The sequence below is a fragment of the Pan paniscus genome, chromosome 3, assembly GCF_029289425.2.
Source record: "Pan paniscus chromosome 3, NHGRI_mPanPan1-v2.0_pri, whole genome shotgun sequence".
In the NCBI taxonomy this organism is placed as follows: Eukaryota; Metazoa; Chordata; class Mammalia; order Primates; family Hominidae; genus Pan; species Pan paniscus.
The window spans coordinates 153,624,502-153,649,583 of record NC_073252.2 but is presented as its reverse complement, the minus strand read 5'-3'; the positions used below and the strand labels follow the sequence as shown (position 1 = coordinate 153,649,583).

At 36.0% G+C, this 25,082-nt stretch overlaps 1 protein-coding gene across 18 annotated transcripts in view; it reads right to left on the bottom strand.

Moving 5' to 3' along the window:
- Positions 1 to 678: 678 nt before the first annotated feature.
- GUCY1A1 (guanylate cyclase 1 soluble subunit alpha 1) overlaps positions 679 to 25,082 on the bottom strand; it is a 70,580-nt gene continuing 46,176 nt past the window's right edge. For 17 of the 18 annotated variants that reach the window (XM_034959310.4, XM_003822568.5, XM_008976150.5 and 14 more), the window contains 4 exons: positions 24,097 to 24,582; positions 20,375 to 20,518; positions 15,489 to 15,643; positions 679 to 7,702 (listed from right to left, as the gene is read on the bottom strand). In XM_034959310.4, coding sequence (XP_034815201.1) covers positions 7,501 to 7,702; positions 15,489 to 15,643; positions 20,375 to 20,518; positions 24,097 to 24,582 — 987 coding nt within the window. In that variant the 3' untranslated portion in view covers positions 679 to 7,500. Of the gene's footprint in view, positions 7,703 to 15,484; positions 15,644 to 20,374; positions 20,519 to 24,096; positions 24,583 to 25,082 lie in introns of those variants that run through there. The other variant, XM_063603962.1, reaches the window with a different exon arrangement.

Genomic DNA, 25,082 nt, shown 5'->3' with positions numbered 1-25,082 from the left:
ATCTTTTATAATGGGCAGTAAGCCTGGTGGCTCTTTGTTCTTGGGAGAGACATTATCTCTGTCTTCTAAGGCTGCTTGCTATACAGACATCTTTGAAAAGATAATATAAAACAAAGGCAGTAGGTACCCCTGCCGTCTATAACATTCAGGAGATCGATAGAAAACTGTCTCCCAACAGAGTGCAATGGAGACACATTTATCCCCCAGTTTCTGTTATAAGCCACTACACTTGGATAAGCCAAGCACAGTTTTATTTCTAAAGTTGGTGTTTTCTACAAAGTTTGACTTTATATATGATTTGAAAAACTGAGACTTTTTAATTTTGTTTTTTATAAATAGAAATAATTTTTTTTTTTTTAATTTAGGTTTTAAAACAATTGTGATTTTATGTATAATATGAGTTTTGTTGGAAATAGGACCTTTAGAAATAAATGTATTTTGATTATGTTAGTACACTATTTAACAATAACTTTTTGAAAAGGGATTTGAATACATTGACCTGTACAGAGAAAATGCCTGACATAATAGTTGTTAATCCTGGTTTTCCACACTGTTACGTTGGAAGTTTTCTCTCTCTTTAGTAGCAAGACCTACATCAAAGCAAATATATTCGTGTAACTTGGGACAATGGTGTTTTTCCTTGATATAAAGTTCATTTTTCTTTTTAAACATAACTCATTTTAAATTTTAAGAAGATTTTTATTTAAACACTTTTATTACAATATTTAGGTGGCACAATAACTAACAAGCTTCTGAGACAGGAGGTAACATTCTCATAGACTTTGCAACTCAGCCAGAAGTAAAACTCGAAATAAATATGTCATTTAAAGTAACTATGAAGGTAATAATAAAAGGAGTGTTGTTAGTACTAAGAAGGTTTTCAATGCAGGGTCCAATAGCTATATTTACATATACAGAAAAAATGAAATTAGTTACTAAACATAACAAAAAAAACTTGTTATACCTATAGCAATGCATATTTACCAAAAACTGGTGAAAAATATATTGACAGATAAGTTAAATATTTGCTGAAAAGAAAACTACTTGTCTGTATGTGAAACCCCATGAATCATTTTACACATCAGGACCAAAAAACTAACTCCTTTTATTCCTCAAAAATCAAAAGTGGTCTCATCTAACCCAAAAATCACAGACTTGTCAGTTATTTATTGTCTTCTAATTTTGAACATTATTTACTATTTTTTCTCTCTAAACAGTAAGTTCTTAGTCAAAATTTATTATTTTGTCCCATCTAGACAATATGGTCTATGGTACTTCACTAGGGTGGTCTAGGAGTAGATTCTAGGGAGTTCCCCAAGCTCTGGCAGTACATGTGTCTTGTATGGGGCCATATGCACATTTTTGGAGGGGTGATAGTCTATGTCTTTTATCCATTTCTCAAAGCAATAAAAGTGAAGACCCACTAGCCAACTGTAGCAGTTTCCCAAGTAAAATATAAAGATGATTCACTGGGGTAGGTGAAGAAAATACTAGAATTTCTATTTATATTCATGCTCATTTAGAAAACAAAAGCTGTCCTAATATGTAGTATATGGATTGAGAGCAGCGTGTATCAGTCTATAGAGTTGTTGTCCTACAATATTTTATTAACAGATTGCAGGAATCTAAAAGGTTGGAGAATAGTGCTCTAGGGCAGTGAACATCAAGTTCTCATATTTTCCAAAACATCTTTAATTTACATGTGCAAGGAGGTGAAGGAATAATAAATTCTCAAATACTAATACATTTTCATTCACTTCAATGTTATAAGATACAACTTATTCAGGGAAGACGGCAGCTCACTGTGATTAAGCAGTGTCTGGATGCTGCACACCCCTGTATCACTGGGAATGATTATTTCTAAAGGCCCAGAATTCCCAGACCACTGTTGCCATAACTTTCCAAAGAGCTTCAGTTTTGCTGCTCTTGTTCCAGGTGTATAATACTTAACACATTGGGCTGTCCAACTTCTGTAATAGCATTTTTGTTTTGCTTTGTTTTGTTTTCACTTTCTCTGAAACTACCTCATAGCTCTTTCCTCAATACAGATGGATTTGGCAGCATTTCAGATGGAACAAACATCTGAGCAGATACTTCAAGATTTGGGCATTATGCAAAGTCATTTTCAGCCAAGTAATTTTCCTCACAATCTGGAAGGCTCATTTGTGATTTAATTTTCTGACATTATATAATTTAAAAAATTAAAAAACTTTACAGGCAGCCACAACCTTATCTAAATATCTTCTACCAGAATATCTGAGATTAAGTCCTGGATATTCCATTTAAATTTTGTCCTGATTTCTACCACAATGTTTAAATCCAAGATATTAACATTTTCATAAAACTAAGTTTATGATGATGGAAAAAACTGCACTGGTGATAAAATAAGTGTGGCTTTTAGAATATCACCTTTTTTTCCTTTTGCTTAGGTTTTTCTGATTGAAATGTACACATTGATAAAACTTTTGCTACTATTTTGGCAGATACTATATATGAAAATAAATGGACATAAATAAAGTAATGGGATAGCTTTGGATGAAAAATGTGTAGGTTATATGGGCTAGTCAAAACAGATGCAGGTGTGGCTGTAATAAGCAAAGCTGCTTCAAGGGAAGTACAGATGGCAATCAAATGTACAGTGATTACTGCAGCTTAAAATAAGAATACTGAATGAGTGCACATCATCAATATAATAAGAGAAACATTTAAAGAGGAGCAACAGTTCATCAAAGATCTACTAGCTGACATGCTAAGAACAGAAGAAAACTAAACTCAACAAAGATGACAAAGGATTAATTGGCTCTGTTACTGTAAGCTTATGGCTTTCAGTAATTGATTCTTCCCCTTTTCACTAAAGGATACAAATATTTCCCAGGTCTTGAAAGGTATCATAACAGAGACCATAAACTCTAACACTCAATTTTGGTTGAAAATGACATTTTGGTTTTCTCTGCTTAATAAGTTAAGCAGTCACTGCTTTTAGCCTGTGTTTTAACAAGAGAACTGCACTTTGCTACCGTCTCTGCAGCACTGAATTTTTGTTTTGGAGGAGATGGTAAGTCCCTCCTCACAGGAATCGCAAGGCGTCTCTGCCCTCCCACCTCTCATATACGCTGTGTTCTCCATCCCTGCACCCTTAAAGACCGTCTTCATTTAACTGTCCAAGTACAACCACCTAAAGAGTGAAATTGCATTGAAGTGCAAAACGAGGTGAAGTAAACGATCCATGTTTTACTGTTCAGTGAAAGGTAGTGATCTGACAAGCTCCTCAACAAATATGTATCAAAGATTCAATTTTACTTATTAAAATGATTTATGTGGGTCAAACCCATGCACCTAAAACCACTGCAGTAATTCATTAACCCATTCTGCTTTGGGCTAATAACATTTGCATCAACAAGGGCTTGATGGTGGATTTAAAGCATTATACAGCACTAGACTTCATTGGAGCTTTGCATGTAAAGCTCCATCTGGGCAGTTTTCCAGCTGGGTAATCTCAGAGGACTGATGTCTGTTCCTCAGGCACTAGTTAGACTAGACACTCTTGTTTATTCATCTCTTTCATTTGCTAGGCCTACCACAGACCACCCTCTTCCATCGTATGCCTTCTTTTAACCTAACCTGGGACAGAGCTGGGAAGTCTTTGCCTTGGCGTGGCTGGAAATATCAGGGAGAAGAAATTTGGAAGAAAGGTTAGTCAAAATGCTGAAGCAACTCTTCTTTCCTCCCTACCAAAGGATCTGAAAGACTAATTAGCCTTGAGAGTGACATAAAATTCCAATGCCAGACATCCCAGCTTTATGCTCATACTTATGGTAAAATATCCAGGATATAAAATGAATCATTTTCCCTTGATGTATAAACAGATGTTCATTCAGTCACGTGTGCAAGTAAATATCCACCCTATCCTTAACCATGCTGTTTCTAATAGTCTTTGGAAAACACACATCTGATCATACCATTCTCTTCCTTTAAGACTTGATGCTTCGCTTATCTAGTAGCTTTAAAACTGTTGGAGAGGGAGTCAGTAGCCAATGGATCTAATTTTACTCATGTTGCTTCTTTTTTTTTTCTTTTGTAAAATCTATTTTGAACAAGTGCCTCAAGTGAATAATAATGGCTCTTATTGTAGTTATTAATATTACTATTATGGTAATGTTGATAACTATTTAAGGTCATGTAAAGCTGTGTCATGTGTAGTTAATTACTGTATATTAATATTACAATAGCAATATGAATAACTATCATGGCACACCTTTACATGACACACATACCCCTTTGTGATTTTTGCCCAGATGGTCTTTTGTCCTTATTCTCCTCCCTCCCAACTCATCCCAGGTAACTGGCTGTCCAGAATGTACTATGCACCCTCAAGACCCCATATCTTTGTGTGCTGATTTATTTTCCTGGACCATGTCCTTCCCTTTCTCTGCTTGATGAACTCTAAGACCAAAAGACTTCTCTAAGAACTGAGTCCCCTACTTTGTGCTCCCACAGAATGTTGTAATTATGTCTTACATTTGTCTTTCACTTTCCTTTCTTGATAGATTGGGCCATATTTTATCCTTAAATTTCAAAAATATAGCAATATTCCTGGCACATAGTAGGCATTCAATAAATTCTTCATGAATGAATAAATGAAAATTAGTAAATGAATCTATTCTTATTTAGGTTTTCTTAAATATACGCTTTGCATTTTCCTACAAAGTCTAGATAGATATAGAAAAACAAAGCAAAATGGAAAGAAACATTTTAATTCTGTATTTCCCTTTGCTTCTCGATGCAAAGCATCTTTAGAAAAGTTCAGTATAACTCTGTGCTTGCCTGAGAAATATGTACAAGGAGCTAATTTATATAGTGTACTCGACACAAAAAACAACAGGACAAGAAGCCATGAATGGAAACTATATAACCAGAACAGAAAGAACAGCCCCTGCATTTTCAGGAGAAACAGTCTGTTAGGGAAGCAGTCTTGAGACCCAGTCTTATTTTTTAGAATAGTTAAATGGCAACATAACTCAGTACCCGTAATCCCCAACCTGATTACAGGCTGTTTGTCCACTATTTTTCCATCTTCAATACCTCAAAGCTCTGACTTGGGCCCCTTATTTATTTTAAGAATCTATGCTCCAGGGTCTCTACTCTGGCTACCATCAGTGGTCTGGATCTGAAAAGTTTCTCCCTAATCGCTATGCTTCAAAGCAGATAAGATAGAGAAAAAAAGAAATTCCTTAAATTTTTTAGCATCTAAATTGTGAATTTCGTATGGACTCTGTCATGGAAATGTATGTTCATCCTCTTTAAGATCCACAAATTATTCTGTATTTAATGGGCCTTTGTAGGCTGGTCTGGGGAACCTATCACAGATGATTTAACTTCACTGTGAAAATATATTTTTTGGTAATTTTTTTATTTAGATATAATGCCACATTTATAGAAAAGTTGCAGGAATCATACAAAAACTCCCATACAACTTTTCACCAAGATTATATACATTCCCCTCATTTGTTTTGTGTATATGCTAATACATCACAAACACACAAAATACTTTTTGAATTCTGATTGAATTATAAACTTTTTGAGTACAGATTGTAAGCAAATTGAGGTCTGCTGAAATGTTTGATCAAGACTACATTCCATTTCATGCTTTTACATTTTCTTTATTTCTATTATTTCCCCATAATAAGAGTTCGGTTCCAGAAAGAAAAATGTATTTACATTTTTTTTTCCTTGTAAGTAGTGACTTAACTTCATATATTTGTGAGGATGTAACTATACTTTCTCAAGGCCTATGGCACTTTCCAATAATAGGGTGAGTGGTTTATTGAGTCAAAGTCAGTCCTGTAAGATACTGGGTTATCACTTAGTAAACAGCATCATTGTAATATCTATAGTAGTACCCTTGGAATACTAGAGGCCAATCAGTAATGAATATCCCTGATGTCACCATGGGCTAGCCTGGGTACTAATGGAGGCAGTTAAAGAAGTTTTAAACTGAGTTATTTCTCAGAACCCCAAATAAGAGCTCAGCCTATCTATGGCTCTGCTAATATTGATTTTAAAACTATAACGTTCATCTTTTTCTTGCTTTAAATTCAAGCTGTTTTTAAAATCAAATCTTTATCCCCCACCAAAATGTAGATTTTTTAGTTCACCAGAGAACTTCAACTGACCTAATTAAAAATAAAAGTTCCTAGCCGCTTAAATGTTTATGTAAAACAAAAAGAAAAAGTTGAAGTTCCGGAAAAAATAGACATTTCCATAATGTAGTCACTGCCTCATTTGCTTCATCAATACTAACAGTCGTTTTTTTTAAATCAAAATATTTCAAGTAGAATAAAAACACTTCATATATGTATATTTAATGAGACAAAAACTTGATTCTTAGTTCATAGACATACACAAAAATGTTCAGCACAAATACTCAAGAAAAATGAGATATCCACCAAAAGAACAAGTCTTATTTTCTACTTCCATACTTAGATTTTCTTCTTAAAACTTTAAATGGCTCAGCATGGCAACAGAAGATGTCTGCTGAAGTAGGTCCATATTGTTCCAAGTGTGCCTGCACGTGTGTTTACGTGTGTAAATGTTTTACCAATGTCCTTTATGGTGGGTCCCCTGGATGATTACTTTACTCCCATGTTGCTTCCAGCTACATTAGATTTGAATAGTATTACTGCATTTTAATAGAAGATATAACCTCTTTTATTCTGAATACTTTGCTATTATGATAGTAAAATGAATTAATAGGAATTAAATTGCTAATATGGATTAAAATAGCTTTTACCATTGTAGAATTTAAAAAAAGTCAAACAAAAGAAATATTTATTATTATAACACACGTTACTATGGAGAGTATTTTTAACTTCCAGAACTAAAAGTAATATTTGGTATTTACAGAACTATTTTATATTCATATTGCATCTAACCCCTAATTGTTTATTTTCTAAAAAGAAAAAAAGAAGAAAGTGCAATAGAGAAAAAAAGTCAGCCTATATTCAAACATATACTAACAGTTAAATGAGAAAATGCAATAAAATGCAGAGTTGAAAGTTTGAAAGAACTGAGGGTATCAAAGAATGTAATTTCTATTCAAAAACCTTTTTTTCGACAACACTATCACAAACACACTTTAATAACCATGGCATTCCACCAGGATATGAGATTGCAGGTGACTCCATCAGTTTGTACAATTGACTACAATTATCTGATATATGTACAAGGTGCTGAATTTTGAGTACAAGTAGTAAGTGCTGGTTATATAATAGAAATACTCCCACAAAAGTAGCTTTTTAAGTTGTTTTTTTTTTTTTCTTGAAGAGCTGAAGTACTGAAGTGAGTACATTTTGTCATGTTAAACGGGAGAAAGATTGTGACTTGGCTCCTGAAATTTTAATACTGCTTGTTAGCCATCTACAATCCCTAAAGTGCTTTCAGAGGCTCTACACATCTTCAATGAGTCAAACCCCAAAGACTTATAAATAGGTATATAGGTTGCTAATCTATTCCTGATGCTTTGCCTAAAAAATTGGCATTGCCATCTTCCACATCTTTCTTTTGGAAGCATGGTTTTGAGTTTGTTCCTTGTTGGTAAGCATCCAGAAAATGGCAGATTCCGGGGATTTCACTAGGGAAGTTTGGTGGAAGTTCCTCCCTTGATCGAGGGGTAAACACGAAACCAGGACAGTCTTTGAGTAATCTGAAAATATTAAAATATAATACTGACATAAATGTTTGTCCACTCAAAAAAAGAACACAACATAACTAACTGAATGTTACTGAGAATATTAATAAACCAGTGATTTTAGGTGTGAGTGACAGAAAAAGTCTAACGAGATTAACAGACATCTTCACAGAAGTACAATGAAGAATCAATTCACAACAAGAAAATTGTGTCAATTAATGTATTTCACTTACACTGGAAAAAATTATAAAATATTTTTGCAAAAATAATATCCACACAACAGTGCAATTTGCAGCAGTGAAAAAATAATCCAAAGATTTAATAGTAGCAAAGTATTCACACATAACCATAACAGTATTAAGATTTCCTGAGTTGAAAGAGGTAAGATGTCCATTTATCAATTCATTAATTTTGTAAATATTATGCTAATCGTAGGCATAAAACATAATCATGGGCAAGAAATACTGAACCAAAATTACAATGACAAAAATGATGTGAGAACAACTTTTGAATGTTTCAATAGAATTTTTATGAATTCTAGATTAGTAGGACTCAAATGAGATTTAATTGTACATATCACCACTCTACTTACTAATTGTTATTAGCAATATTTTTTCTCCTGAAATTCATCTGTTTACCAAATTATATTGTTTGCTATTTTACTACTTGTTCATTATGCTAAACCTATTTTAAATTCTAATCTTACTGATTAAGCTATTGGCATCTCTTTCCATTTGCTTCCCTAGCTTTCCATCAAATAAGAACTTAATAAGCCTTCTCTCTAACCTAATATTCAGGCCATAGATGAAAAATGTTGCATGGCTGTGGGCTCTCAACCAAATTCTACAGAAAAGCATTTATTATATTTACCCAAACAGACCATGGTCTTCTACTCACTAGTCTGTAATGTCATGTCTACATTAAATAGGTACTGTGACAACGTCTATGTATTGAAGAAACCAACTGAATAGAAATCTGTCTCAAGAATGACAGTTTAATTTTCATCGGTACCTCAATAAATATGTAATCTGCTAAACAATAAAACTAATGAAAATGATGCCTTAGTCATGAATTTATAAATATTTTTGAGTGACTATTATTTGAGAATATATAATGAAAAGGTATAGAATTAGTATTAAAAGTATAAGCTTCAAAGTCTGATAGCTCTAGCAGCACAGATATCCATTATCCAGCCTTTAAAATGGGGATAATAATAGTACATATTCCTTAGGACAGTTGTGAAAATTGAATAAATCAATTTTTAAAACTGACTAAGCATCAATTAGAAATCACACCACACCTATCATATTGGTAACAGTAAGTCTGACAATATCACCTTGGAGAATAGCACGCTTCATACACTGCTGGTGGAGCATAGATTGGTAAAATCATTTTGAACAGCTAATTAATGCTTGGTAAAGTTGAAACTGGGTATAGCCTATGGTCTGGGAATACCATTTTTAGTTATATTATCTAAAGACATATGTATAAAGATACCTATTGAATCACTTTTTGTAATAATGAAAAATTGGATACACTCTAATTGACCATGGGTAGAAGATAGAGTCTGGCTCATTCGTACTCTAGAATACACATTATATCACATGCACATATAGTAACATGCTAGATCTGGTTCATACTGGCTTGTGAGAGCCAATTGTTAAAATTCAGGAACTTTGTAAGACAGTTAAGCCATCCATAGCCTGAAACCTGCCAGAGTGGACATAGTAACACCACAGAAATTGGCAAATGCTGGAATCATGGATTCTCCACCTCATCCTCCAAAGCTGGTTTACCAGCAAACCACTCCATTAGCAATAGTTAAAATGAATAATCTAGATTTATGACTAGATTTACATTTGATCAAGGAAACTATCTCAGAAACATAATACTGAGTGGATTCAAGGCAAGTCTTAAAAGGATATGTATATGTTCACTGGGAATCTATTTTCCTCTGGCTTTATTTTTCTATCTGGCAGGACGTAAATGAAAGTGATATTCCTGCCTCTCTCTACCCATTTTCCTTCCTGGAAAGCAGAAGTGACATCTTATTGATGAGTTGTGGAGAAGCTGCTGAACATGCATCTGTATTTGGGAGACTGTCTGCAGAGAGTACATATTCTCAGCTCCTACAAGCTATAAAGCACTTAGGATCCATTGTGTCAGAGCGTATGACAGGGACCATGTAAGAGTTTCTATTTATATTTTGTTATATTAATATCTATTTACTTTACATTTTATTTTATTTTTTTATAAAACAGAAACCTGAAAGAAATATGGCAAAATGTTGATACTTAAATATTAGTATTGGCTACATGAGTGTCATCTTGTTTGCTTTGTTTTTTTATATGTTTAAAAATTAAATATAAAAATGTATGCAACTATAAGAGTCTAATAAATAAAAATGTATAAAACTATAGGTGATTAAAAAAATTTATCTATTATTTTTTCTATCTACAGCAACTCAACATTTCCTACTAAATACGGTAATGACAATTATAATCTCTTATTTAAATGTATTATATAAATATATTCAGCCTTTAGAAGTGGCTTTAAAGTGCATCATTTGAATTTATTAAGGGCATTGCTCTAGATTGCACGTCTGGTAAGTGCTGTTTGTGGGACTCTAAGGCATGTCTTCTGAATACAACTTCTATGCTTTTTAAAGACACTTAACAGACAAACATAATTAGAATGCTATGGAGTTTGAAATGTTCATCATATTGTCTCTTTAAAAAATCAGAATATATAAGAAAAACCATTTAGAAAAACAAACCATTTCGATGAAAGCTTGATGATAGCAACACCCAAAAAAGGCAGCAACAGCCCAGATGTCCTCATAGGTGGACATTTTTCTCTACACCTTCTTCACCAGACACCATTTTTCCGCAAATTACTGCATCAATGCTCCAATTCTCTGTTATCTTTCCTATATTCCTTTATTCACTTTGTTCCTTCTTCTTACAGAAGTCAATTCTTGCTTCTCTAGCACAATGTGCTCAGACTTGTCCTACAAATAAGAGATTCTAGGCCTGTTTACCCCACACACTGGACAGCATCCATGCATCCTCCCCACTTGCCATTTTTGTTTCTAATGATCCCTGGATCACCACATAATCCTCTAACATTGACCTACTGACCTTGAACTAATGTAGTAGACCTGGGTCCACTGACTCACTGATCTAATGTAGTCTCTACTAGTCTCTATTAGTTTTCCTTACTTCAAAAATGCAAACAAAATGCCGAATATTATCCCCTAAAATTAAAGTAAAATTCCTGACAATGTTTAAAAAACAGGAGTGTATAACTGTCATTACACTGCTACATTCTGAATCACTGATTAGAATTTGGAAGTGGAAATTTGAAGATACAGGTTTTTTTTTGGTATAGGTATGTATTCTGTGTCCTAAATTTACCTGTATTTCAGAAATATATCATGGAAGCTACATTCAATATTAAACAGATTATTTTATTATTAAAGAAATATCATTCCAGAATTTAATGTATCATCAATAAAGCTCTCCAAAGAAAACTGCATTTTGTGCTTGTACACCTTCTTTAGCAGCCGCTTCTTGTACTATAGTTTGAGTAAAACTAAAATTATGCCCCTACTGTTGACTAAATTTCCCAAAGCATTGGATGTTTAATTGAAATTTATTTATATTATTTTAAGTTTTCCCAGCATATGGAAGAAAAGTGAAGTATCTCTGAAAGAAAGGAATTTAAAATGTTGTTAAAAGTATTTAACATTAAGTATTTATATTTTGCCTAAATAAGACAGTATTAACTACTGCTTTCCCTTAGGCAAGGCATAAATATCTCATATATGAGAATAAAAAGAAAGTAAACTATTATTGAAATCAATACAAAAGGAAAAAATCTATATCATATTTGTCTATAAAAAGTAGAAATGACTTCAGCAAATGAGCTGAAGTTCAATATAAATTAAATTAAAATTTCAATGTCATTCATGTATGTGCATATAAACGTAACTGAAACAAAGACAGAAATGTTAATAGTTACTATCTCTGGGTAATGAGATTATGACTTATTCCTATTACTTACTTTATAATTTACTAATTTTGTAAATTTTCTGAAATGGGCATGTGTTACCACAGTAATAAAAAATTTATTTAAAAGATAACACCATCTATGCTATAAAAACCTATATGTGCATTTCTAGTAACATTGCCAGTACAGTGAATCTAAGATTTAAGTCATGAGCATTGTCCTGTTGTCAGAAATATATGTCAACAGGTTGTGGTCCTCTGCTGAAATACATGAGATCCTGAATTATATTTTGAAGAAAAATAAGTAGCTAATATCAGTGCCCCCTAACATGACTCAAGACCACCAGACTTTGAGATACAAAATGCAAGAATTTAAAAAGTTTAGTTTCATACTGTTAAAAACAATCAATATAGAAGAAAAAGGAAAATATGCTTTTTATATGTAGAAGTTTTGTTTTAAGGTAGGATTCCTCAGTATGCACATATACACATAACACATCACTTAACATTGAAAGAGAAACACAGGTGTCAGTGAAAGGATGGGCAACTGACTCCTACTTAATAGGATGATTCCTCTTAATGCCTACAGAGAGAGTAGAATCATATTATCTCAGGGCATGGATTCTTATCCCTACCTATTATACCCAGTAGGACCATAGGCCAATTACCATTACAATGAACCCCAGGGATTTTTCCAATTCTCAGGTTATACTGAGTTGTTTTCATATTCAGGAGTCAACGGTTAACCAGTAAATACTTCTTGCTTTCCTTCTGTGTTTCACGCACTGATCTAGGAGCTGGGAATATAGAATGTGTACCACAGGAAGCTAACATTCTGCAAAGGGAGGCAGGCAATCAACATAAATAAATACTGCATAAGACAATTTCAGATACAGGTGTGAACTGAGAAGATGAAATAGGATAATGAGAGGGTATGTGAGGAGAAGGTTGTTGCTATAGTTATGATAGTTAAGGAGTGTCTCTTTAAAGAGAGGAGAAGAAATGATCACTGTAAGGTCGATGGTCTGAGTAACTAGGTGGATGGTGATATCATTTTAAGGTGATTGGTAAGCTTGCCTGGGTGGAAAGTGGATTTCATCAGCCTGTGTGGGAAATCACTCATTCTAATTCGGTCCAGTTCATTTTAATATGTGAATTAGTCATCCAAGTGGAAATATGGAATAGGATATATGAGTCTGTAGCTCTGCAGAGAATCATAGGATGGGCTAAAGATTTTTTTTTTAAAATAGAGTCATAAAAGTTCAGATACAGAAGATAACAGGAACAGAGGCTCTGGGCACGGCAACAAAGGTTTGGTAGGGAAGGAGTACCAAGAGAAGACACTGAGAAGGTGTAGACATGGGGTAGTGAGAAAACTAGGTGAATGTGGTGCCAAAAATTTAAAGAAGGAAATGTTTAAATGAGGGAGTTCTCAGCCTATTCAAATGCTACTGAGATGATAAGGAGAGAAAACTCACAGTGATTTTATTTTAGCAGGGCACAATGATGACCTTGATAAGAACCGTTTGAGTGGAGTAAACACTGACTGGAGTGAGTTGAAGAGAAAATAAGAGGTGGAAAAAATACAGATAGTGAGTATAGACAACTTCTTTCAGTTTTTCTACAAAACAGAGCAGAAATGTAAAATTGTAGCAGAAGCCGGACTTGGAAACAAGGAATTTTTTATTTTTCAATTCAGAGCTTTAATAGAATGGTTGTATTCTGTTGGGAATAATCATTTCATCAAAGAGAAATTGATCATAGAGAGTTAATTTCCACAGAAAAGTTATTGAGAAGGTGAGAGGAAATAGCACTCAGAGTAAAACTGTATCAACCAGGGGCAGGAGGGGAGCTGGCCCAATGTAATGGGAACAAAGAAGGAGGAGATGGGTACTGGGGTAGCTCTGCTGAGAGAACCTACAGCACAAAGATGGCAAAGCTCCTGTCTGACTTCTATTCTGGTGGTGAAATATGAGGCAAGATTATCAACTGAGAGTCTGGGCTGGAAAGGAAAGGATGCTGGTGCCTTAAGAAGGGAGAAGACCAGGTGCATTGGCTCACGCCTGTAATCCTACACTTTGGGAGGCCAAGGTGGGCAGATCACTTGAGGTCAGGAGTTCGAGACCAGCCTGGACAACACAGCAAAACCCAGTATCTACTAAAAATACAAAAATTAGCCAGACGTGGAGGCGGGCGCCTGTAATCCCACCTACTTGGGAGGCTGAGGCAGGAGAATCACTTGAAACTGGGAGGCAGAGCTTGCAGTGAGGCAAGACTGAGCTGCTGTACTCCAACCTGGGCCATAGAGCAAGACTTAGCCTCAAAAAATATAAATAAATAAATAAATAAATAAATGCAGAAGAAGAAGGGAGAAGATGCTATTAAAGAGTTATCTCTGAGAATAGGAAAGCTAACTTGCTTAGTATAATTTAGCTACTGTATAGATCTGAAAAACTCTTTTGTTACTTAAGAGTTTCCAATATAATGAGACAAAATGTACATGAAAGATATATTTCTACTTACTACGGATTGGTTTATTTTCCGGTTAAAGGTGGATAAGTGATAACAAAATGGTAGATTTTATTGACTCAGGCTGTATACTACATGTTGTCAAGGCGACAGTGAAAATAAAGGTTCTTCTGATGCTAGATGACACGTGGCTCCTCTGACCATGTTAACACTTGCTGCCAGTCCATAAAACTGCAATCTTTGAAAAGTGCTCGATGACCAGCTAGTTTTCCTCTGGTAAATTCTTCCCTGTATGATAGGGAATTTGACTGGCTGTTGTCCTTGATTGCAGGGAGGGAGCTTCTAAAACTCTTGGATTTTTTGAGTTATAGGAGTATCTGTTTTCCATGAGGCCCTTGGATCACTTTTGAGTTTATATTAATGAGATGACTCAGAATGGGGGCAGGGCCCCAGAAAAATCAATCTTGTGGATAGAAGGTTGGGGTTTTGTGCTAGCCTAACCTCTGGGGAGGAGAGTGGGGGTGGTGACTGAGTTCAGTCACATGGCCAATGATTCAACCAATCATGCTTACATAATGAAAACAATAAGACTCCATACACCAAACTCAAAGCTCAATCAGGTGGAGCTTCCTGGCTTGTGAACCCACTGATGTGGCTGGAGGGAGATAAGTTCTGATTCTATGGCAGCTCTGCATTTGGGACCCTCCCAAACCTTACCCAATCTGTTTCCTCATTTGGTTGGTTCTGATTTGTATCCTTCGAAATAAAACTGTAATAGTAAGTATAGCAATTCCCTAAGTATTGTGAGTCATTTTAGCTAATTATCTAACTTGAGAGGTTCATGGGAACCCCCAAAATTGTAGCTCAGTCAGTCTAAATGCACACTTAGGTCCTGAAGGGTGGCTGGCATCTGAATTAAGGGCAGGCTTGTTGGGTTCTGTGCCCTGTAACTTGTGGTTATGACTGTGCTGAGTCTGGGTGGTTACTGCCAGAACTGCACTGCAGTGTACTAGTTGATGTCAGAACACCTATCAACATACTAACAGTATTAATATGTGCTTCTAAAAGAAGAATGATGGAAGACTATGTAATATCCGTCATGGATTTATGGCTGGGCCACAAACACCTCAGGCAAGTCATTCTTAGGAGGCTAATAAGCAGTGTAAAAAAGTTAAAGTGAGGATGATAAAAGTTATCACGTTTCTTTTTTCCTTACGACTAAGGAAGAAAAAAGTTATGAAGAATGAATCAAATCAGTGGGGCAAATGGCAATTGTATATAAATAAAAACAAGAGATTTTAGGTGTTTAACATAATTACTACCTGTAAGTTGTTGGGCTGACATTGATTTTTCGTGGTACACTGCAGGACTCAAATTTGTTAGCCAGAGTGACATTGTTTCCAAAAAGACAGTAACGGGGCATTTTAACTCCAACGACGCCAGCAAAAACTGATCCAGAGTGCAGTCCAATTCGCATCTGAAAGCAAAAAATAACATGATGTTTCCAGTCACTGGTAAAACACTTCCTACTCGTCAGTGTCGTTTGAATACCGTCTAAATTATTTTACCATTCACCCTCAGGACACCACCCCTTTCCTCAAAACCTTCAGCCAACTTCCCTCTACTCCTCACATGCAATTAAAAATTACTAGTGCAGAATCAATAGTCACACTTCTTAACTCTTTTCCATTTAGGTTTATTACACAAACCATCTTAATTGTGTCTGTCTTCAACATCTGAAATAAGTTTCCATGCATAGGGATCATAGTTACCACAGCAACATAGCAAGGGGGATATGAGCTGTTTATGTGAAACTGCCACCTCTCATTCAAGTGAGACAGACATAATTTCTGGACTCCTGGAATCGTTTTCCCAAACACTGACAAAGAAGGGCAAATGAAGCTAGCTCTAAGGATATTAAATATATCTTTTAGACATTTTACCTCAAAATAGCTTTATACCAAACACTATCCCACTGTTCTAATGACTTACAACTGAGGAAATGAAATTGTAATATTTAAGCAGAAAATGACAGAGGAAGCAGAAAGTGGAAGGTACTTGAGTCCAATGACGATGACAATGTCTATATACATGAAATTAAAAATCCATACTGATGAAAGATCAGATTTGTGCCACGCCTAGATATAAGAGGCAGTCTGGGATGTGTTGTGGCAAAATTTTAGGAATTCTGGAAGTCTCCAATGATTTGGAAAGCCACTGAGACAGAATGTTTTATTTTATTTATTTTTTAGAGACAGAGTCTTGCTCTGTCACTCAGGCTGTAGTGCAGCGGTACCATCATAGTTCACTGTAACCTCGAACCCCTGGACCCAAATGATCCTCCCATCTCAGCCTCCTGAGTAGGTAGAACTACAGGCATGCACCACCACACCTGGTTAAGTTTTAAATTTTTTGTAGAGACAGGGTCTTGCTATGTTGCCCAGCTGATTCTCAAACTCTTGGGCTCAAGTGATCCTCCTGCCTCAACCTCCCAAAGTGCTAGGATTACAAATATAAGTCACCTTGCCTAGCCAAAGCAGGATATTTAACAATGGAATCTTCAAAGGTCTGATTACTTGATGATCTTAAAAGATTCACAAACACTTAAATTACTGCTACTACAAAACAAGCTAAAGTGGAGATATTTTAAATGACGATGATACCATGTTAATTATTTTCAAACTCTATGTTTACTCAACCATTTCAAAAAGTTGTATTAGATGTATGCATTTTGAATGAAGACCAAGAACTCAGTAACTTGGATATAATTTGGAAATCAGAAGAATTCAGTTATGTCTAGTTTTAATAACTAATTTCAGATATCTGCTAGAAACTTTCCAGACTCATTTACTTTTAAGATGTCACATGAGTTCTACAAAATTTTCAAACAAAAGCACTAGACTGTGAATCAGGAACTTTGTATTCTAACAAGCTCTACTAGTAACTGGTAGTCTGGCTTCCTTAAGTCTCTTTACTTCCCTCCAATCATGTTTTCACCTATAAAATGCAGGGGTTTGATTATTTTTAAAGACCTTTCTTCATCAAAGTTTTACTTTAACAAGCAAAACTTAGATGTCTGTTATATATCTGGCTTTGTCTCTTTTAGGAGAATATTAATTTACACATTTAGCAAGTGATAGATAGATAGATAGATAGATAGATAGATAGATAGATAGAATAAGGCTCTTCTGCTCATAAATATCAACTATGACTTTAGCATATTTAGATTGAGGAATTTTTGCTTTCTGTGAGCACTCTTCTGGTTAAACCAGTTTTTCTTCCTATACTTAGTTATTCCAGCTTATTATATATTAAATTTACCATAGCATTTTTATCTTGTCTCATAATTAAAATGTAAATATGTTCTGCTCGTAAAAACCGAAACCATGCAGACAAGGCAAGGGTCCCTCCTAGTCCTTCCACGCCGTGCTGCCTTCCTCCCCTTCTCCAGTTTTGAATCTCTCAACCCTAACATTTTCTTACAGAGCTTTTCAAATTCATCAGCAAGATTTAAAACACAACGTGTTTAAGACACACATCGTGCCCCGAGCATATCTCTTTTCACTGGTAACAGACTTCCCTGTGAAATAATGAAAGGCAAAGGCAGAATTCTGGCTCCCAGGAAAAGTTTGAATGGGAACCTACTAAGGGCATCTTCTATTTGGGACCACTTGTGGCATAGCCCATTTCTCATCATAAGCTTCTAGGCTTAGGAAAGGAGGGGTACTAGAAGTTTGCTTCCGTGTTCACTTGTCACCTACTGACTTTCACGGTTACACTCAGCCCACTGGTCTCTGTCACCAACCCACCTGCTGCTTTCTAAGCCTGACTGGATGGATGTTAGTGAGGAAATCAATAGGAATAAATGAATAGATGAATGATTTGCACATGTGACGTGCTAAAGGAAAGCATAGAGTTTGAAAAATAAAAAAAGAAAATATTTTCTATTCTTTCACTTCAATTCTATACCAAGAGGTAGCAGGGCAAGAAGCAGAAAAAGCCTGGGCTTTGAAGTCACATGGACATGACTCCAAATACTGACACATAGGAGACTTGACTGCTCGTGTCTGCCAGTGTAGATGCCTCTTTAAAGTGTTATTATAAGGATTAAATGAGACGATGTTAAGTCACAATATGCTCCTTTCTGATACATGTTAAAGTTTCCCTACTAAAAATACTCTCCACTCTGCCTCTGTGATGTTTCACCGGTATCTTTTAGGGACGTCAGATATTTCCCAGGACTGCAGGTTAGTATGCATAAAAAGGTATGATTAATGATTCCATTTATAGGTCTTTTAAACTAACCTATCATTACCCAGGTAACTATCTTTGAAACTAGCTATAAATAATTCTTCCAACTTAGAAAAATCTAAAAATACATTTCTGCAAATAACAAAAATGCCATAAATTCCCCCACCCCAAACATACACATCTTAATTATAAAATGTATTTGTGTGAAAATCACTTAAAATGTTGTTAATAGTCTAGATATTTTTAACATTTACATTGATGCTACAAGCCCCCTCAAACAAATTAGAAAAAGAAATATATAGTCCTCCTCTAAAAAAATGCAATTATCGAAAATAAATCTGAAAAAGTCAGATATTGTGATGCTTTTAAAACATACTTGCAAATTATTTTACACTCATTCTATTGATTCATGGGCTCTGAGCCCTCTCTCCTCTGGGCAGACTTATGATTGCTCTGGCTGATAGAGTACAGTGGAAGTGTTGCTGTGTGTCTTCCAAGACTAAGTCATGCAGCGTCCACCAGTCTTGTTCAGTGGGACATGAACCACCTCATAAAAAATACATATTAGGGCATCACATGTAACACTAACAATCCCAGCTGAACCCAACCTTTCAGCCATCCCCACCAAGGAATCTGACATGTAAGTGAAGCAGCAGTCTTGGAATGAATCCTCCAGCTTCAATCGTTGCAATCCCAGCTATTCCAGGCACCCTCACCCATTTCGGTATTCCCAGCTGAGGTCCCATAGATTGTAGAGCACAGACGAGGTATTCCTGCTATGACTTATCCAAATTTTTGATGCACAGAATCCACGCATAATAAAAGTTTGTGATTTTATACCATTAAATTTAGAAAAGTATGTTGCACAGAAACATATAAATGGGATGACAATAGACTTAGAGAATAGTTACGAAGGCTTAAACATATGGCTTCTATTAAGGTTAAAGAGAGTTAAGGGTAAATCTCCAAATATAGTTTTGTTTTTAAATTTCTTCTTTCTTCTCTATATGTTTTATAGCATACCGGATAAGATTTTACAATACCTCAAAGGCTTATTTCTGAAGGTAGTCAACTGAGGACTGTCCTATAAAAATTAAGGGGCAGATTCACTGTGAGACAAAGGTAATCTGCTTATATTCTATCTGTTAAACCAATGCCTACCATGTTAACTTTATTTCCTCATGTGTGGTGAGATATTAGTCTGGAATCTGGCTCATCTAGAAATTTTGAAATGTCATGTGCCTTGGAAAATATTGGTGAATTAACAGTCAACATCCATTCAAATGTAATATCCTCTCCTCCAGGGGCTGGAAAACTAAAACTACATTTTCTAAACTAACTTGCAGCTTCTAAATGAAGTTAGGCTTGGTAAATCAGATGCACAGTTGCATGAGATTTGGCAGGCACAATCTCCACTATAACTCAAGAACAATTGTGGAAGCCTTTGTGTTTTCTATAGCATGCTTAGTAGAGAGTCCATTTTCCCATCACTCATTTTGTAAGTCATGATGCAGGATTGCCATCTTGCTGATTATTATAGTAGACGTGGTTTTGAAGAGGCAGCAGCTTTCTGAACATGGCAGTTTCCTGACTGTGGCTTTGGTAGGATAGTTTTGGAATCAGCTTCCAGATTTTTGAAAATGCAGCTGTTCTGAAGTTTGCCTTTAGGAGCCATTTTATTTTGACAATAGAAAATCCCTATACTATGGGAAACATTTTTTGAAAGCCCAACTTATAGATGGGTTCTTCTGTCCTCTCAATGATTCTGTAAGCCATTTAATACCCTATAATAAATTTCTTCCAATGTAAACAAGTTAGAGAAGATTGTGTTCTCTATATAGATTTTGTTTTCTCCCTCTCTCTCAACTAACCCCCAACTGATACACCATGGTTTTGGTAATCAACTATACGCATTTGCTCTTGTGACATCTTTTGGACAATATATCATCTGCCTTACCTTGATAGGTTCTCCATGGGGAGACATAACTTCATCAGAGAGCTCCATCATCTTCAGGGCCATCAGCGCTATCTGAACAGCATGAGTATCACTCTCTTTGTGTAATCCCCCAGCTACACAATAGGCATCGCCAATGGTCTCCACCTAGACATAATATATTTTCCATACTATAAATAAATGCTCAGGAAGAATCACAGCCTACATCGGATAGAAGAAATTAAGTCATATAGCAGAAATCTCATTGCTCAGGCCTTCTGGAGGATCAGGGTTAATCAGATACGCCCAGAAATGGCTTTCTCTTTCAGGAAATGCACAAGGTTTAGACCCATTACATTGAGGCACTGCACTGAGAGGCAGTACAGTCCTATGAACACAATAACAGTTGACTTCTACTCCCAGATTTGCACACTGACTCATCATATCATTTCATCTCTTTTTTTTCACCATATAAGATAGCTTTTGTAGAAACAATATATTTTTGAATTATAATAAATTGTTTAAAGATGTTGGGATCATTTACTCGTTTTATATCCTCCTCATCATAAAATAGTATTTTGCCTCAATTCACTACTCAATAAATGTCACATAAATGTAGCAAAATTGTGCAATGTAAAACCAAGATATTAATAGTCATAAGAGTAAAGAGAAATGGTTTTTCTAAAGGACCCTTGGGGTCCTCATAGCAATTACATGTCTAATGGATACTAATCACAATTATAGAAACCAAGATGTTGAACCAGGAGGTAAAAACAATGGTGGTGTTTGAAAGACCACTGGAAATCAAGCTATTATCAAAAATCTAAGTATTAACCTTATCATTATCATCATCATTATTGTTGTCGTTACAGGCAATTTTTATCTGTCTGTGATGCTGGCTGCAAAAAGCAGATAGTTAATTTTAGTCCAGAAATAACCCCCTAATTCTAAGAGCTGCATTTTTCTTCTTCTCCAAATGTTTATTGTAACTATAAGACCCTATTATTCTTACGCAAAGCCTCAATTGTGAAAGGATGAGGGTGAGAAAGGAAAAAAGAAAGGAGGCACAAATCTTCAGAAATTCCCCTCAGAGTAGATGCTGATACCCTTATTATGGCTCCAGATTTCTTCTTGACCTGTCTTTCTCCTAATCTCTGACTTTGTCTTCTTATTCTCCATATTGCTCACTTAGTTCCAATGTCACTGCCTTCCATTATCCCTTAAGCACATCAAACATGCTCCCACTTGCTATTCCTTTCTCCTGGAGCAATCTCTCTGCAGATAACCACTTGGTTGTCCCTCCTTTCCTTCAGTCCCTGCTAAAACCTCACCTTATTAGAAAAGCTGATTCCTACCACCCTCTAAGAAATAGCAATCACCCCTTACCCACTGCCCTTCTTCTTCCCCTTAACCTACTTTATTTTTCTTTCACATTATTATACTGACTTAAATACTATAAATTTACTCATGTTTATTGTCTTTCTTTCCCCTAATCATATGTAAGCCCTTTGAGTTTGTCTAGTTTATTGACTCCTACATTACCTGTGCCCAGTAATGAATGAACCAGGTGGCAATGCCACCCATAAGCTTTTTCTCAGCAATGAGTACATAAGAAGTGCTCATCATGATGGCCATCACAGGTGCTCAATAAATATGCTAATTAGAAGAAGTCCTACCCCCACCCCTACCTGATGTTAGGGGCCTACCATATCTGCTTTTGCAGCCCTTTGTGCACACTGCATCCCTTCGTCACGTCATATGGAAATCTGGCATTGGTCCATTGTGCCCTCTTCTCCCTCTCCATATGTGAACTTTCCTCACAGGGATTGTACCCTCTAGCTCTGTAGCCACTGCGCACCAATGCTGGCAAATGCTGGATAACCAGTACGTATTCGCTGAAACAATGGGTAAATGAACACAGAGAGAAACAGAAAAATGGCCAAAAACCCCAGAAAGACAGAGAGAAAATGAAATTAAATAAAGCCCTCGTATAATCCAGTCTTGGAATAAATAAGGCTGACTATTCTTTCAAAGCCATTGGCACTCATAGGGTAGGCTATGATTATACATTTTGTGTATCTGAAACCCTTCTATATTTATTTTCAGCTATCTCCAAGTAATCTCAAGCAAAATCAGAAGTGAAAAAAAAGTAGAAATGAAGGCTGGCATAGAAGGTAATTTACTATCTAGCTACAACTCTAGTTAGATTAATCAGGGAACTCTGTGGCTGTTGTCCTTATACCTTACAGTGAGGAGCATAGTTTCAAAATGCTTGTCAGGATACTTAAAAACTATACCCTATATCCTTGATAGAAATAATCAAAAGTAGAAGAAGGCTACTTCTGTTAGCAATTACAGCAGTTTGCAAGGAAGAGAGACTTCCTTCTCAAAATTCTAAGACAGGAGACCGTCTCAAGATAGAAAATGGCTACAAATAAATATAGTAAATTCCACAAGAGGCCATCAAACTTAATGTAACTGAAGCCAATTATTTTTTCTGTAATTATACATGGACCTCTTTTTCCCCAAGGGAATCATGGCTCTGTTTGGAATTTCCTGTTAGGAATTTTTAAAAGTAAGGTTTTACTTCTAGCATCTAGAACAAAACAAGACAAGAGCTTATGTATTATCATGAATAATATTCGTTTCTTCCACAATAATTTATTTATTTCCTGTTGGGTTCAGCTCTGAAATGTCAGATTGTTATGTGGCAAGTTAAGAAGATGATTCAAGCCATACAAACGAGAAATACGCTTTATTCTTAGTGCCAATGTCTAAAAGAAAGCAAAGTAATTTAAATCAGTAAAAACTTTTAATTCTAAAGAAGCAGGCAGAACTTGAAATCTCTTCATTAGCTCTCTTACTAAAGTAGTTACGTTTAAAAAAAAAATAGGTATCAGGGATGGTCACTGCTGTATCCCCAGTGCCTACAATGATGCCTGGCTCATCCTGTATGACTGATGAATATCATGTATTACCTAACATAATCTTTATAATAATCCTGTTCATGAAGATTATGGGAGATAATGTGTGTTATTCATGCGTATAAACTCTGTGAGTGAATATTATTTTCTCTGTCTTAGAAGTGATGAGAAAGGTTTTTTAACTTGGTCAGTTTACAAAGCAAGTAAGGCAGAGAACAAGATTTGAAGACAGGTCTTTCTTTTTCAATTGTCTCCGCCCTTGGCCAAGCTGCAAAAATGGCTTAAGTAGGTGATTTTGATTTCTGTTAACTGGCCATGAAAAGGATCATGTTAACTCTATATTGAAGTAATCTATCTAAAGGCAATTTTTATAATCCTCATGTGTCTTTACTCTTACAGATACAAAGGATAATGTTTCCTTGTATAAGCCATACTTTGAATTATCTCACACTTAATAATTCAACTCGGTTTCCACAGTGAAGTGGCAGGTTCACTGACTATTAAACTTCTCCTATTCACAGGTCCTACACCCCATCCTCCATTCTTTGAGCACCCTATCCTCCCTCCATTCTCTCCTCATTCTTTGAGAAGACAGTGTGGCAGTCCTCCCAGAACAATTATCTCTGTTTCTGGGCAGATTCAGAGCTATTGCTGGCTGGAAAACACCCACATAATGAATGCACCATACCTGCTCCCAGGACTGGGCTTGCAAGACCCTACAGAGGTGGCCTTTCAGTTGCATTATAATTCAGGCCCTAGGCACAGTGCTTGTTCCCCAGTGAGTTTGCTAGTAAAACAATCATTTCCCTGGTCCACTCCTACCTTGTAGACATCCAGCTCTCCACACTGCTGGTCGAAGCGAGTGTACAGTGCATTGAGCATGGTGATGACCTGCAGCGGTGAGCACTGGGAGCAGATGGCAGTGAACCCAACGATGTCTGAGAAGAGCATGGTGACATTACTGAACTTCTTGGCTTGCACAACTTGCCCTTGCCACAGCTGCTGAGCAACCTCACAGGGAAATATGGAGCACAGAAGATCTACTGTCTTTTTCTTCTCCTCCTCCAGGGCTTGGTGGGCTTGCTCAAGGGTAGCCTTCAGCTTCCCCAGCCTCTTCTTCAGGCCATCTTGAGCTCGGGCTTGTTCCCCTATTAAGACCACATCCCTCAGTGCATTGTGAATTGGGATGTCTGAGAGGTAGAGCCCTCGTCCTGTAAAATCTTCTAATCTGTCCACACAGGGTGACCCCAAAAACAAGATTGCACTGGATTCAACAATGTAGATCATTTGGCCTTTGAGGTCCATAACCTATGAAGGAAAGGATAACCAATTGTGGTTTATTCAAGTTTCCCACATCTTTCTGAGACAAAAGAAGGGGAAGTAGATACAGTAATAAACCCTTTGTGTTTAAACCTGCTGAAAAGGAACAATTTGCTTTCTTATAGTTCCCATTTTCTATGAGTTCTAAAATGCGTGCAGATGTTTGAAGAGTATATTAGAGTATACTCTACACAGAAATCAAGATTTTCAATGAACAATGCAAAACGCTCTTGCTTCAAGGCTTTCTCACTAAGCAGCGTGCTGATGCTTTTGCTACTATATTCTTCTTAATGGTCTCACTTGATTAATCTGAAGTTCTATTTTTTGTATAATATGGTAGTCATGAAAATGTGTCCTTCCTTTCTTCCTTCTTCCCTCCCTCTTACTTTTTTCTTTGTTCTATTTTTTTGGCTTCCTTGTCTTTTAGCATGTTTCTCTTCTCTTCCCCACTTCTCTCATAAGTACTTGCTCCATCTGGCAGGTATGGA